The following is a 17,076-nucleotide window of genomic DNA, read 5'->3' on the forward strand; positions in this document are numbered from 1 at the left end:
ATAATAATAATAATGATGATGATGTTTTAATATTTTCTTTTATTGTTGTGCCACTACGCCCTATGTTCACATTTATATTAACTGGGGAGAATGACCCGCACAGTGGCAACTTTTTCTTCTCGGGACAGCCCTGCTCGCTCCCCCCCTCCCGCCCCTCTTTAGAGCGCTGCCTGCTTCTCCCACGACCCGCCACTTCCTTCCTTCCGCCTCGTTCTGTCCTCCCCTTTAAAGCTTCCGCTTCCTCTCGGAGGCCAGCCGCGCCACCTCGAGTCTCCCCTTTAACGCCCCGCTCCTTCCTCCGCCGGAAGCGGTCATGCTGGGTCCCGGCGATACAGGAAGCGGATGAGCCTGGCACTTGCCTTCCATCCGTGGGGGCTGCGCGCGAGGGGGGGCCCAGTTGGGGGTTTGGGAGGGGGGAGGGGCAGAAGGAGGGCGCCCCCCCCTTTTGAGGCGGCGGCGGCGGCGAGGAGGAAGAGCAGCAGCAGCGGGAGAGGGCGCGCCAGGAAGGTGTGGCGGTAGCGGCGGCGGGTCCATGGCGCGGCGCGGGCGGGGGAGCCGGAGCCGGGGCTGAGCGTCTTGCCCGCCCATGGAACCCGCCCCGGCGGCGGCGGCGGCGGCAGCAGCAGAAGTCGCAGCAGCAGCAGCAGCCGGCGAAGGCGTGTTGGCGGAGGACGACGAGGAGGTGGAGGCGCCGCCGGTCATCTACACCATGGAGAACAAGCCCATCGTCACCTGTGAGTGACCCGGGAGTCGAGGAGGGGAAGGTGGGCGGGGGGCCGCCCCCCACAGCGAAACCCCCGGGAGGGAGGACTGATGCTTTCCTGCTGGGCTCGGTAGGGTTCGCCTCTGGCGGGCCCTTTCTCTTAACTCCGCTTCTGCAAGACCTCCTGCAAACGCCGGCAGTAGGGAGAGAGAAATCCATTACCCCCCACCAAAAAAAAAAAAAAAAACCCACTCCACCTTCCCCCATGTGTTCTGAGATGTGCGGCGACTGCACGTGTGTCTGGAAGACCTTCGAGCACCCAAGGGTCCTGCTGGCCACGGGAAGCTTTAGCGTATGTGGACTGCATAGCCAAGAGACAGGGCTCCCCCTCGCATCCCCGAAATGGTCTGGGATGTGCTGTGTTTGCACATGTTTTAATGTATGTGCAGACTGGTGACAGGATGGATGTGCAGGTACCCCTCGTGCATTTTTATGCTTCTTTCACACCTTGCACTGGGTGGTGGTTCTCCCCTCCCCATTCTCCCAAATGTAAGGAGAGAAAAAGGGGAGTCAACCCAAGTTGCTGTGTCTGTGACTAAGCTGGGTTTTCAACCCTCAGGTTCAAGTAGTGTGTCTTAGTTGTTTGGTGTGGAGAGCTCGGAGCTACAAACATTTCGTATATAGTCTTCTGTTACATATTAGCCAGTGGCTTAATTGTCCTTGCTCTCCCAATGAATTAGGTGGGGCCCTGCGAAATGCTTGAAGCTGTCTAAAGTGTCTAATTAACTAGGTTGCTCTGTGGCATAGTTAAAGAAGTAGCAATAAATACTATAAACAATGTAAATTGCATGTTAAAGAAAATTTCAGCTGTTTCCTTCCACCCTGATTTTAAAAACAAAACCCAAAATCAAATTGTTGTAAGGAGATGTTAATAGGCTTGTGTCTTTGGGGACATGCATCAGAGTAAACAACAATGAAAGCATGGCTGTGTGGACATGTGATGCGGCCTTTGATCAAGCCACAGTTCTTCAGCCTCAGTTTTGCAAATATAGAGAGAAGATAGCATTATTCTCCTTCACATGATGTGTTTGAGGGTATATGCAGTTAAGTTGTATATTGCTTATGTTAAATAAGAAGAGTGGTGAGAATGTGTGCAGGGTGTATTGGGAGGAGTATTGATCTATTTGGGTATGGGCCAGTAAGTGACTGACTTTCTGGTAGATGTGTTTAAGATCATGCAGAAGTTTTTTTTTAGTACTGTGATGTCTCTCTTAACCCGGATGTTTTGCAGTACTAAAAACATAAAGGTAAAGGTACGCCTGCCCATACGGGCCAGTCTTGACAGACTCTAGGGTTGTGCGCCCATCTCACTCAAGAGGCCGGGGGCCACCGCTGTCTGGAGACACTTCCGGGTCACGTGGCCAGCGTGACATCGCTGCTCTGGCGAGCCAGAGCCGCACACGGAAACGCCGTTTACCTTCCCGCTAGTAAGCGGTCCCTATTTATCTACTTGCACCCGGGGGTGCTTTCGAACTGCTAGGTTGGCAGGCGCTGGGACCGAACAACGGGAGCGCACACCACTGCGGGGATTCGAACCGCTGACCTTTCGATCGGCAAGCCCTAGGCGCTGAGGCTTTTACCCACAGCGCCACCCGCGTCCCACTAAAAACATAGTGGTGTTTTTTCCCCCTTTAAAAAACAACAACAATAATTCCATAAAACAACTGAACAGTTAACATCTACAGGGGGGCTTCAGCTAAGTTTATTCAGAGTAACCCCACTGAAATGAATGGCCTAACTTAGTCATGTTAAATAATTTCAGTGGTTCTACTCTGAACATAACTTAGTTGAATACAAACCCCAGATTATCTGACTCAAGAGTCGAACCAGATTGTTATGGGAAAAGTAGATTAAAGGTGATCAACCCCGGAGTCGGTCACGACTGGACCTAATGGTCAGGGGTCCCGTTACCTTTTTAGTTCAGTTGAAGTTGACATAAATATATAATTATTAGCAGAGAGCAATCTAGTTATTTATTATAGATATATTAGCATTACAGTGGTACCTCGGGTTAAGTACTTAATTCGTTCTGGAGGTCCGTTCTTAACCTGAAACTGTTCTTAACCTGAAGCACCACTTTAGCTAATGGGGCCTCCTGCTGCCGTGCCGCCGGCGGAGCGTGATTTCTGTTCTCATCCTGAAGCAAAGTTCTTAAGCCGAGGTACTATTTCTGGGTTAGCTGAGTTTGTAACCTGAAGCGTATGTAACCTGAAGTGTATGTAACCCGAGGTACCACTGTATATATGTGTGTAAATGTACAAAATAAATTTGCATATATAAAATCAGCATTTATAAAACATTCTAGGGTGTTCAAAACACTACATATGTGCTATTTCAACATTTTGTGCAATGACCCTGAAAGGTAAGTAAGGATATTATTGTGCCCATATTGAAGATTGTGTGTCTTTATATGCATGTGCCTTATGCCAACTGGGAAATGTATGGCTTAGAAACATGTAATCTTAGGGATGTCCCTGCTCACTTCACCAGCTCTCAGATTATTCTTAAGTTTATATGGATTGTTTATTCAACTGTCAGTTATAATTTCTTATGTTGTCATGCAAGCATTGTTTTCTTGAGTATGGATATAAGGTTCAACATCTGTGTTTCTGTCAGATACTTGCTAATCTACACTCCACTGTATTGCAGATCACCTTTTAATAAATATATATTTTAGCACTTTTAAAAAGGTTGCTTTTTTCACATTTCTGGTGTATACTAATGATAGTAAAACTGATAGTTGGAGGCTGCAATCTTATGCACACTTCTGTAGATGTAAGCTCTGTTGAAGTCACTGGGACTTACTTCTGAGTAAACATGCATACGATTACATTGAAAATCGGACTTCACTGCTTTCTGTGAAGTAAGTATTAACCACTTTGTTTTTTGGTTCTGAAAATGTTTTTCATACGTCTCATTTAATTTGAGATTTTAATTGAACATTGAGTCTAATAGGGCTTACTCCCAATTAAGTGATCACAGGATTGTGCTATAACTACTTTTTACAGAACTTCAGAACTTGGGTAACTTCCTGGACCAGCAGGATACTTCTCAGATCTCATCATGTTTTAACTCTTGGCACCAGAGTTTATGATTCATTTTATAAGAAAGTCAATTGCTGGCAAGAGAGGGGCACTCAAATATAACTCCATCCAGAGTTTTCATCTTTCCAAATTGCCATAGTTATTATATTCAGATAAGACTGAAGGGGGAAGGTTGGATGTGAACTTTGAACCTGTCAGCAAAAGTAAAACACCGAGCAGTAACAGTTTTAAAACTTCGGACCAACATCAACAATGGAAGGCAGACTGAAATAAAAAAGGTATTTATGGCCCATTTAAAAGAGGCTGAAGAAGCTGGCAAATAGGGGTTGGTTCATTCCATGAGGTGGCGTTTCACAGCAGTGAAGTTTAATCTTGACTGTGGGTCTGCAATAAAGGGCTCTGTGGCCAGTTTTAGAGGTTGTATATGTAGTCCTTCAAACAATCTGGTCTCAAACCATTTGGGCTTTAAAGCGAATAACCACTTTAGTAGAAGAGGTGCAACTGCCAAATCAGACGAAACTAGTAAAAGCTGTCCTAGGAACCATGCAACCTGCACTGCCATAGATAATATAGAATTTGAGAGGAGCTCCCAAGCTGTATGTTTGGCCTTCAGGAGGAGTGCAATACCATCCATGATTAGTTATGTTTAGGCAACGACCATTTTGCATGAGACTGCTGATGTGTGTGCTGCTTTCGACCCCAGAAGGGGGCGGACTTAAACACAACAGCTGACTTGTGCATTGACTTGGAACGCATCTCCTGTTCAAATGGGGAGTTGCCTGTACTTCACCTAGATCAGAAGATTTATATTCCCACAGTTCCTCTGTCTAATCGCAGCTTGCTCTCATCCATCACACTTCCAGACACCTTATACTGCTTCCCTGGGACCAGCCGATGCAAATGAGAGCCAGAGCTGTGTTGATTAAGACAGGACAGGGATTCTTCAGCTAGTATACCCCAATTTTTCCATATTGCAAGGGGATTAGTAGGTATCTGTGGCTATAGGAATTCTCTGCATTCCTTGGGGTGACTATGGGAACTGAAGGGCTATGGCTAGGGTTTTGGCAGTCTGTTTCTTACCTGTGAGCATGCTTTGCCTTGGAGTTCTAGTTGCAACTTGGAGTTTTTGGTGAGTGTTTGTTTTTGTTCTGAAGTGGAGTAACTGTAAGAGGTCTGAGATCATAAGTGTTATCTATTTGCTCTTTCCTCGATGCTTGGGTGTCAGCCTTGGCTGTTTGTTATTTTGTCTAAAGTACTTTCTTTGTATAGTGTCATTACACCACTGTTCCCATCACCAAGTTTCCCTTAGCCTCTTGTATGCTAACAGTTCTGAAATCCATAGACATAGCCCATGCCACTCATCTTAATAGGTTGGGATGTACACCTTTGTTTACTCTAGCATTTAAATATTTATTGCTTGTGGCTATAGACCATTCCAAGAGTATCCTATACAGTACTCTCATTGTGTGAGAGAGGATAGTATAATGTGGCTCTCCATTCACTCCAGTGAGAATGTTTTTATTTATACTAGCTTTGTAGGTCTAACTATGCTAGACGAGGATGCAGGAACAGTGCCGGGGCTTCAGGATTAAACTGGTCACTATTCTGATCCTCCTCCAGTATGCCTTCATCTTTACCTGATACTGTGCTGACTTAACAGTATTGTAATGTCACCAGTGTTCGAAATTTGCCAGGCATGGAGTGGGTTCAATTGCGACTACATGGAGATATCTAGATGCCAGGTTGGCAACTGACATCTCTATCAAGCCATCTGATTCGTACACAGTCCTCCGTAATCACATCAAGGAAAGTAAGTGCAGGGCTGACTACAGATATATTTGAATGTGCTGCTGACTTTCCACAGACCACCCAAATGGAACTCACAAACCATAGTTTAAAAACTTCTGCCTTAGTCTGTAGGTAATATCATTTCCATTTCCACTGTGTGTGTTTCTCCTTCTTGCATACTTGAACAAGTGAATTGTTTGTAAGAGCAAGCTACAATCAAGCAATGTAGTTTAGATCATAGAATTGTAGCGTTGGAAGAGACCACGAGGGTCATCCAACCCCCTGGCAAATAGACATTCCGTTGTGGCGACCATAACCTAGGTTCAAGGTGCCATTTGCCACCTAGCTTATATAGAAGAAGAAGAAGAGTTTGGATTTGATATCCCGCCTTTCACTCCCCTTCAGGAGTCTCAAAGCGGCTAACAATCTCCTTTCCCTTCCTCCCCCACAACAAACACTCTGTGAGGTGAGTGGGGCTGAGAGACTTCAAAGAAGTGTGACTGGCCCAAGGTCACCCAGCAGCTGCATGTGGAGGAGCGGAGACGCGAACCCGGTTACCCAGATTACGTGACTACCGCTCTTAACCACTACACCACACTGGCTGACACTAGTTTCTAACACAGAATGTCATTATGCTATCACAACTTCACAGTGGTGGTGTAACTTGGAGTAATGCCAGCACAAGAGATTTCATATTAATTCCATTGTCATGTAGGCAGTATAACTCAAGGACTAGGTTGCACTGTTAATCTGTTGAGAATATTAAAATTATTTGGTTTGTGAAGTTTCTCACTATAAGTAATCTGTCTGAATTACAAATACATGTTGGAAGTGCAATGCTGTGATAATTTTTCCTGAGTACCTATGGGAAGAGCTAAACTAAATTTGTCTTGTTTTAATATCATGCTTTAGATTGTGTCCATGCTATCCCATTGTTTAAGCTGAGAAATGTAAGTTGGAAATACTGCAGTTCTCTTTCGGCTAGTTTGATAAAACCAAACACCTTGGATATAATTTTTTTATAGAAAGAAGTTCTGCATTTGTAGCATTTTATTATTTGAAAAGTTCTAAAATTGGTAACCAAAAACCGTTTAGATCCATCAGAACATTAGTTTGGCTGTGTAAGTGAAGTTAATGTTTTTCTGTTGCATGCTGAACTCTGTAAATATGTTTGCTACAGTGTAGCATGTTCTGGTGAATTCTGAATGATAACAGTTTAGTTATTGTGAATTCCAAATACAGTGTGTACAGCGACAAATTCCAGAAGAGCAACTATATTAATTTTGCAATAAAAAAGAAAATAAGTATTGGTGACTGTTTGTGAACATTCATAGTCAAGAGTCAGTGGTTTCATTTGCATGTAAGGCAAAGCCACCTGTGCTCAAACATGCATGAGTATAGTTTGTGTTTTTGTATAGTTTTTAGCAAATAAATTTGACAGGCTGACACTAGTCGAAGTTAGGCAGATTAGATTGTGTGTGTGTGGTGGCAGGATGTTGGTGCTACCTTGCTCCACCCTTAGTTGAGAGGGGGAACAAACCACACAGTGACCAGCCAGTCTCAACCAGCACTTGTGGTTTGTTTCTCTCAAATAAACCACAATTGGGAAGCTAAGAACAAACATTGGCTTCAGATCAAGAGAAATAAACCACAAGTGTTGGTTTGGACAAAACACTAAGCCATCCATTCTGTGATTTGTTTCTCTCTTCAAGGAAAGGAGAAATGCTTGAGCTGTTTGCATTAATTTGTTAACAGTGGCCAGCATTGTGTCTGAATGCAGTTAGTTACTGAGAATGAAAGTGGAATACAACTGTAACTCATGTTTATGCACAAATGGAATAAAAAACAATTTGAGAAGGTGGAAATATAACTAAATAGGAATGCAAATATTTTCTAGGGTTGTTGTAGGTAATTTGAAATTACAAAAGTGTTCAGTCAACTCCACAGGTTGGCTGATGTATGTTTTCCCTGGGTCCAAGTCTAGTTTTCCCCCCAGTTTACTTCTGTTGTAGGTTTATGAGTTGTAAGTCATTCAGGTGTGTGTATTAAATTTCAGTGAGGACTGGGTCATGTTTGGTCCCATAAGATATTGTGTTCCTTGGAAGCTCATGTTCTCTGAAGTTTGGAGAGAATTGTCGAGTGCCCTTGCCAGGAATTCTTCCCTTGCACTAGGAGACTGATGTCCTGGTGTAGGGGTTGTGTGGCAGTCTGGCAGACTTTTTGGCATGGAAAATGTTACCTCAAGCAAAAATGCTTGAAAGCCACTAGAGAGTGACATGTGTGCTGTATTCCAGCTGGTAACTGAAGGAATGTATTTCCGTTATTAAACTTAAGGTTAAACAACAATACAGTGGTACCTCGGGTTACATACGCTTCAGGTTACAGACTCCGCTAACCCAGAAATAGTACCTCGGGTTAAGAACTTTGCTTCAGGATGAGAACAGAAATCGTGCCCCGGCGGCGTGGTGGCAGCAGGAGGCCCCATTAGCTAAAGTGGTGCTTCAGGTTAAGAACAGTTTCAGGTTAAGTACGGACCTCCGAAACGAATTAAGTACTTAACCCGAGGTACCACTGTATAGTCTGTGCTTGAAGATGCGCAACCTTATATACTGTAACGGAAAACGGAAAAAAAAGGGGAGTGAAGACACAAGCAATCAGATTATTGCATCCTCGTTTTCATGGATGTTGCATTCTGGGTTATAGTGCATGTACGTTCCGCCTCCGCCCACTCCCGGGACTGAAAACGGTGTGCACATCAGCAGTCGCACGTGCCTTGAACACACACAAAGTGAGAGTTGCATGTACTAAGTAGAGCCAGGAGAAGAAACTTTAGTTCTGTTTGGGGTTTTGCGCCATTGGTTCATCTCTTAATTTTATGTTCAAAGCTATTTGCCATTCACTAAATAGTTGAACCATTGGTGTCCAGAAAGTTAATTTATTGTACGAGCTCAGATTAGCACTGAAGGTAAAGTAGAAATAAATGAAACCCTGTTGAAATTCCAGTCAAGGGGTTATACAATAGCAATGGGATCATGAACAGTTCTACCAAACACTGTCCTGTATCTGAACTGGAAGAGCTGCGGCTGAAACTTAAAATGTGGCAGCTTTGAAATGAATGAAAGTTAGGACCAAACAAAGAGGCACAATGCTGGCTTTAAATGTAGGTACGCTCATTTACCACCCACTATAGTAGTAATTTTTGAGTACACATTCAGAAGAAATATTTCAAATTCCTAGATGCTACTACTAAATTGTATGAGCTCAACATTAGCCTATTTGAATTCTTCAGTTTGGTGTGAACCTAGTGTAATGTTTTCTCACTGGGAGTGCTTCTGGAATGCTGTTTCTTGCATGCGAGTCTTTGCTGGAAAAATCTATGTGGCCTTTTACTTCCCTGTGTGTTTGCTCATGAGAGTCTTTCCAAAAACACTCCCTTGGAAGAAAATCTTAGAATCTACTCTTAGCGTACTGTTCAAAAGTTTAAAACTCAAGATTTTCAGCAAGTTGTGCAAGCCGGCAAAGGCAGAGATTTGTCCTAGTGGGCCTGTTTAGATATTAGATGTTGGAAAATTACAGACACGAAAACATTGATTTCTGATTACATAAACTCATAGAGTGGATTCTTTTTGAGCACCCCAGGATGTTGATTCTGTTACAGCCATGCTGTGTCTGCTGGATTTGTCTTATTAACTTTGTTGTGTTCTATGAGAAAATTTATCTAAGTTATTTTTTGTGTGTCAGTTTATCACCTGCTAGTAAAACAGAATATTTTTTTTAAATGCATCTTTCTTAATTTATAATTTATTATGCTGTTTTTGTATCATGATCCTCCTTCAAACAGGAGCGCAGGGTGACTAATGACATAAAGCTATATACATTGAATAAAACAATACAGAATTGAAATCACTTTCAGAGCTTAGCAGCAATAGTCAACCACCTCAGCTGCTCCAAGAGATGGGCATGGCAACTCATGGAATCTTTGGCAGACCTGAACAAGAATCCAATAATTTTGCACATTCCCTCTGGAATGGAATGCTTGGTTAAATGTTAATGGGATGATGATCCATGCTGTTCTGTTGTTCAGATGCTTCCTTTACATTTGGCATGATTTGACGACTTTCCATGAAAGTTAATTGTCAGCACGTAACATTGGCTTGGTAAGTTCACATGCCCACTTTCACAGTGTAAAGAGACAATGAAACTGACTTGCCAACTGAATGTGAGCTTGTGTGGAGCAGTAAATCTGAAAACTCAGACATTTTGAGTTTTGGATCCAGTTGAAAGGCTAAAAAGAGATCACTGGTTGGCAAAAGCAGTTCGGGGGATTTAGGGTGTGGCAGCTCAGAGGCAAGTATTTCCTGCTGTTTTTCTTGCTTCTCCAGCCTTGTAATACCTGCTCAGTTGTTCCTATGTACATAAATCGAATTGTACAGATGTAAGTTTCCAGTAATCATCCAAAAGGAACAGACTGCTTCTTTGGAATTTGCTTTGCTTGGGGATGTGAATAGAATGAAACTGTATGCTTGGTTCATTCATAAAAACCTTTAAACAATGGTTGGCCTCATGCTAGAAGCCTCTTGCTATATTGTGAACAAGTTATCCCATAGGCAGTTCCTAGCTTCTCCTAGAGTCCTCTAGATTTTTAAATTGAAAATTTCAGTCCTCAGCCTTCACTACACCAGTGGAGTAAAGTTGATACTAAATAGGTAAATTTTATATTTAAAGACAGAAGCCACATGCAATGATAGTATACCATGAACAGAAGCAGAGCACTGCTTGCAGAACATGCCAGCAGTGCAGAATACTGGAGGAAGAACATCCAGCACTCCTATTGTGTAGGGGTGCTGCTTCTTCATCACACATCACACTTATTATAAGATCATTTGTTCTGAAAGGACCAGTTACAATAAGCAGGAGGAGGCAGGAGAGTGGCTGCTAGGCACATATCCTGGCTTGCCCCTGCATAACAGATGACACTACTGGTAGTCTATTTATTTTACAGTGTCAATGCAGTAAGCCTCAACTTACACAGTGTGGGTTATATTCTGGGATTCATGCCTAAAAAAATATTATTATTATTAAAGCCAAAATTGTATATAGTCGAAACACATTGGATGTAGTGGCAGGTATAATTGCCAAAGTCTCTCTCCCCCCCCCCCCAGATACCCACTCCCATCCAACCCCCTTTTAATTCTTTTAATTCTTCCAAGCACATAGAACTGAATGCACACAAGTTAAATGTGCATAAGTTGCAGGCTTACTGTGTGCCACCTTTTCAGGAGCTCTTCTTATGAGAAATGTATTTGGTGCAAGAATACCCGTGAGCATCCCACGTGTTTGGTGTAAGATTTTTCTCCGTTGCCTCCAGTTAGACATCTTGTCCCTAGAAACTGAGAACATACATTTCTCTTATTAATCTGATGTGGGACAACAATTAGCTGTTAAGCTACTATATGAGAGAAGGTCGGTCCAGGAACCATAGACTTAACATTGAAATTGAAACGGCCTCTATAAACCAAAATTCCCATTTGAGATTTTCACATTGCACAAATAAAGTGCCAAAAATAAAACACTCAAGTATACAGGGGTGATAAGAAGAGACTGTGGAGGAATGCTTCTCCTCTGTGTGCTGCACTTCTGCAGACTGTTCAGAAAAGGTGAAATACCAAGTTGTTGTAAACTTCTTAGGTTAAGCTGTGAAATTCTTCAGGGGAATGCTTAAAATTCTATTTTTATCTGTTGCTACCAATAATGTCAGGGACGCGGGTGGCGCTGTGGGTTAAACCACAGAGCCTAGGACTTGCCGATTAGAAGGTCGGCAGTTCGAATCCCCGCGACAGTGAGCTTCCATTGCTCGGCCCCTGCTCCTGCCAACCTAGCAGTACGAAAGCACGTCAAAGTGCAAGTAGATAAATAGGTACCACTCCGGTGGGAAGGTAAACGGCGTTTCCGTGCACTGCTCTGGTTTGCCAGAAGCGGCTTAGTCATGCTGGCCACATGACCCAGAAGCTGTACGCTGGCTCCCTCGGCCAATAAAGCGAGATGAGCGCCACAACCCCAGAGTCGGTCACGACTGGACCTAATGGTCAGGGGTCCCTTTACCTTTACCTTTACCTTTACCTTTACCTTTACCTTTACCAATAATGTCAATACATAGTTGAAATCAACAGAAAATAGCTATTTGTAGGAATGTAATAGATACTGAGTGCTTTTATTTTTTATTTTTGCATTTGGAGTTCTTCTGTCTGTTCTTCTGTAAACTAATTTTTGTGCCCTTTTTATTATTCTAAGTATGTAGATATTTTGCATGTAGTGTTGCAACATTGCCTTCACAATCACTTGCTCAGTGATCAGTTTTATAAATGTGCAAGAATGAAATTGATGATGTATGTCCTCCTTTAATGCTTTCAAATAAAGAGAAAATACCTAAAAGTAATGTTAAATCTTTTTTAGACTTCTAGCCAGTTCTGTTTCAGGTATTTTGGTCAGACAGTACGGTTTTATGTATTCATTCATAAAGAGCATCTAAAGCAACTTGCAGCCCTGAAACAATACAGTTAGTTTAAGAAAATCTAATCTTATCATTGAAAACACTAGTAGCACAAACTTACCATAAAAATAGTACAAGAAACCTAAAGCTAGTCTGCAGACTAACATTTTTCTTAACAGAGCATTAAGATGAAACAGCAACACAGTTTTCATAAAAAGCAGTGGTAAAATCAGTCATATAACACAAAAAGCAGCAGAATAAAATAAAATCCCATTGGAACCAAATACAAAAATAGTACACATTTAAAATATCAGTATAGGGCTATCAAATACTGTACTAATTTAATCTGGTCACTAAAGCCTGGTGTGTTGAGAAGGATTACGTATGATGCTTACGTTTTGGAGAGTTCTGGGGCAGCAAAACTAATGAATGCCCCTGTGCCATGGTTGTACAGGCTAGGGACTTGATCCTCAAGCCTGATTATGACCAAATTTCAAATAACATATGACCTAGCTACCACATCACCACAAAACGTCTAATCTATGTACCTGTTTCAAACCTGTGTTGAAGGCCTAGCAAACCCAGGCACACCTGAGTCCTGAGACACAACAAAGAAGTGCATGTGTGGCATGTTGGTGGCGGCAGCAATTGCAGCGCTCCCTGCTAGGGTGAGAGCTTCCTGGGCTTGCTGGTTGAACTATAACAAGGCAGCTAGCACAGTGTGGTACCCTCCAGATGCTGTTGGACTCCAGCTTCCATTATCGCTGACCATTGGCTGTGCAGCCTATGGCTGATAGGTGGGAGTTCAGCAACATCTGGAGTTGTCTACGCTGCTATATATTATTATTTGTTTCTGTTCTGTTGCAAATGTAAATATATTTGACTGCTGAAATCTCTTCCCCTCCTCCTCCGGTGACTAACACGCCTGCATCCAGAGTTCCTGTGAATGTAATTTGCTTACAGGAACCTACTGCTAGAGGAAGCAGGCGGGGAGCTGATTTTTTTGCTGATTCCTCCTTCTCCTTGCCCCCTGAAAATCTGCTCTATAGATTTGGGGATCCCCTGTATGTCAGATAATGTGGGGGATTGATAGGGGGAATTGGAGAAAATTGCCTCCCTTTCCTCCATGGGGAGCATCCATTGGATTGCATTCCTTTCTGCAATAAACCTTTCTGTTTGCAGAACGGTAATTTGTGTGTTTCGTTATTGTCTTGTCCTCATATCAAAATGTAGGGCAAATGTCTGTTTTCTTGACATTTATAGCCGATTCCCAGTGTATGCACCGTGAGCAAAGTACACTTGATGTATCATAACAGCTTTAAGAGTCCTGCTGGATCAGACCATCTTGCCAGCATTTTGATTCTCACCAGGGCTTGGCAATATCAGGATTTCAACATCATGATATATCACCAGCTATATAGTAATATAGCTATAGCAATACAGCAATATATCATGATGTCTGAAAATAAGGAGGGAGAAGGAATTAAGGTGGGGAAACAGCAGCAGCAGCAGCAGCAGCAGCAGCAGCTGAGTGTTGATTCCTAGATTTGTATTGCTCTGTCCATATCAGCCCTGCAATAGCCAGGCAGCTACACCATAGGGTTCTTTGCTCCTGTTGTACATACCAGTGTTAGAAACTCGGATATATAAGCTAGGCACCAAAATGGTTAAACAACAGTTACAGTTGCCAAAACGGAATGTCTAGTTGCCATTTCTCGGCAAGATATCTCTATAAAGTTGTATTCTTCAAATGATTTACTGACTGTGATTGATTATCAGTTTAACATCGGGTTAGTTCAGATGGCAACCTTGAGCTAGGTTAAGAATTTTGAGAACTTAAAGGAGAAAAGTCACTTATCCAGGAACAGTCCACATATATATTGGCCTATTCCTACCTTTTTTCTTAATGCTGACTACTGCTGCTCAGGCTGCTCAGAAAAAGAGTTTTAGAAATTCATTCTGATTGTACAGATAAAATATAACTGATAGAATTCTACAGGGTGGGTTATTAATGTGTGAAAACAGTCCCCAGACATCTTCACTTGGTTTAAAGTGGTTGAAAGCCAGGTGCAAAATGCACCTGGTATCGGGCTGATTTCGAACACTGCTTTCAATGAGTGTAATTCAGATGGGAATGCTAGTGAATTTGTTTATACCATGCACCTCTTCCGGTACCCTCTACTACTGAACTGAGCTATGTTGATGGTGGTAGGAATAATGATGGTGGGCCCAGCTAGAGAACTGGCATTTGCCAAAGTTTGCCATGGGTTTAGGAGGGGCGGGGTTGGTGGAGTGATACCATCTCAAAGCAAGAATAAGAAACTAATCAGGCATCTCACATCCTCTCCTGTCAGTAAGTGGTGATGGCCATAGCAACTGGGTCTAAGGGAAATGTTGAGAAGCCTGAGGTAATGTGTTCCAGTAAGGAACCACTCACATACGTGTGTTACACTGATAGGCTGTATACCAGCACTTTGCTGCTTCACAGCAAAAGGGAACTAGCTTTGATTGCATAAGACCTCAAGTGTCACATGGTGACCTCCAAACCCATATTGGGAACATGCAGCAGTTTATTACGCTATGGAAAAGTCCCCCATGCACTTGGGGAATATGTCTAATGCTTTTTAGTAATGTTTTTTAAATGAGATGTTTTTAAAGACTCCCATAGAAATTGTCAGGACACAGTTTCATCCATATCTGCAAATAGCTGGCAAGAAAGCCCAAATTGGAAATTGTGCATTATTTGAAAATTTGAGATGCATTAATTTATTACAAGATGACTTGGGGATTATTTTAGCTGAAAAAAATGAAAGTAAACAAAAGGTGGTGGCAAAGTGTCAATCTTTGACTTGTGTTTTTGTCATGGGACTTTTAGTAGAAAATGTAGGAGCAGTTGTCAAACATGCAGCACCCGATGTTCAGTCTTTCTTAAGCTTTCCATCTTGGTGTTCTTTGCTACGGCATCTGGATTTAGTGTAAAACTGTTTGTGCAGTTAGTTCTCCAAGTTGTGTAGTTGTAACCTTCCAGCCCATAGCTCCTTCTTGGCCTCTGCCAGTAGAATAAATTATGTAGCTTATTCTATATGCATAATTTTGGAGGTTTGTTTCACACAGAGGATGTTTGCAAACCCACCTTAGGCGACAAAATGCTAAGTGCCACTGCCTGCTTTTCCAGCTTTGTGGTTGCCTTGTTTAGAACATCCCACTGATCACTCAGATATCTCTTTGTGCACATTCCCACTATTACAGGAAGGCCACAACTTTTATGTTAATCCTTACTTAGCATTAATGAACCTCTGTTCCCAAAGCCTAATCTGCCAACCTTGCAAAATAATTTTGTAATCCTATCTGCCCTTTAACTGATACACAGCCACTCTGTGCTTTCTTCCTTGTTTTCTCGTCATAACCCTGTATTTTACTCCTTCCCTCCCCTACCTGTGAAAAGACTACAGTATTGGAGCACTATTGTAATAGCTGACTTCATTATTGTTCGCTATTTATAGGCGTACTTATAACAGAATTCTTGGGGCAGTTTACTTCGGGGAATAAGCCAAATTAAAAATTAATAACGAAAACAATAAAATATGATGTAGCTGAAAACCCAGGTAGCAGAGAGTAAAACAATTAAGAGCTAAAAGAGATTTAAAACACCCTGTGCAGGAGCTGATTTAAAAGGCCTGGTGGCAGGACTGCACCAGCATTCTCGATTGTTTGCAGAAGGACAATGACTAGTCTCTTTAAAATCCAAGGGACTGGGCTCTTAAAAATCCAAGGGATTGCCAGAGCAGAATATTATTCTGGCATAACGTGAATATTTTATTGGCAGAGAGTCTGAAGTATACTGATTTGGAGAGTCTCTAACATGTTGGCAATGGCTCTTACTTGATAATTGCAAAGATGATAGTAAGCTGAACATTGCTGCTCCTGACAGAAACTTATTTGAAGAAGTAGTGAGATGATTATTGCACATGCATTTTATTTTCATAGGACTCATAGTCTGATGGAAAAGGAGAGCATAAATGATGTGGTATGAGAAACAGTTTTCCTATTCAGCATCCATTTCCTTCAAATCAAAGTTTTAAAAGCTATTACAGTTTTAAGTACTCTGCAAAATGTAGTTGGAAGGACAGTTTCTACTGAAAAATTACAGAGCTGATCATTTTCTACCATTACTTTTGCCAGTTATTTTAAATAATAAAAACATTAAAATTGTGCCATTAGAGCTCAAAGCCGCAGTAATTTTTTCCTGTGCCAAAATCTAGCATGTTCTGAAATGATAGGCATGGTAGGATTTAGAAAACCTTTAGTGCAGCCAATTAAATATCAGTTATCAACTGATTATGATTTTACTTCATATATTAATACTGAATCTTCCTGTGTTCAGGCTTTTGTAGACAAAATCACACCATCTACGTGCAAGAGAGAAGTACAGGCTTGGAATAATTCAGAGTTACACACAAGTACAAAAATTATGCAGGGAAAAAATCCTAAGGGGTAAAAGAGCCCCTGAACATCTCCACAAAAACTCAGTTTTAAGGAGTGCTGAGAGGAGGCAAACCCTGACAACCTGGCGGAAGAGAGAGGTAGAATGGAGTGCTTGGAACAGGTGGACAAAGACATTCTAGATCATAGATATAGGTAACTGACTAGTAAGAACCATTCTCTGAGCTAGGAAGTGACCTATCCAATTTCGAGATGTTTCTTCTATGTGATCTTAGTTCCGGTGTTGCAGGAATCAGCATTGGCACAGTGGGATTCCCCGTGCCCTCAATGCCAACCCCAAATCTGCTCTGAGGTGTTGGGAGACCCCCCAGAACAGATTTACGGGGGCGCAGTGAGAGAAGAAGGGGATAATGTTCTATTACGCAAGGAGAAATCCTTACATTGATGGAACATTCACCTTAGAACTATGTTAAATACAACCCCTTGCCTTTAGATTCTTGTTCAACACCTGCCAATAGCTAAGGCATATTGTCAAAAGATGTCTAATA

The 17,076-nt window shown here is 42.2% G+C and overlaps 1 protein-coding gene across 1 annotated transcript in view; it reads left to right on the forward strand.

The window, feature by feature from the left end:
* Positions 1 to 453: 453 nt before the first annotated feature.
* TRAPPC10 (trafficking protein particle complex subunit 10) overlaps positions 454 to 17,076 on the forward strand; it is a 47,754-nt gene continuing 31,131 nt past the window's right edge. The window contains exon 1 of the mRNA XM_082219818.1: positions 454 to 734. Within this exon, the coding sequence (XP_082075944.1) occupies positions 587 to 734 (148 nt within the window). The 5' untranslated portion in view covers positions 454 to 586. The remainder of the gene's footprint in view (positions 735 to 17,076) is intronic.

This window comes from Podarcis vaucheri, assembly GCF_965113315.1.
Source record: "Podarcis vaucheri genome assembly, chromosome: 4".
In the NCBI taxonomy this organism is placed as follows: Eukaryota; Metazoa; Chordata; class Lepidosauria; order Squamata; family Lacertidae; genus Podarcis; species Podarcis vaucheri.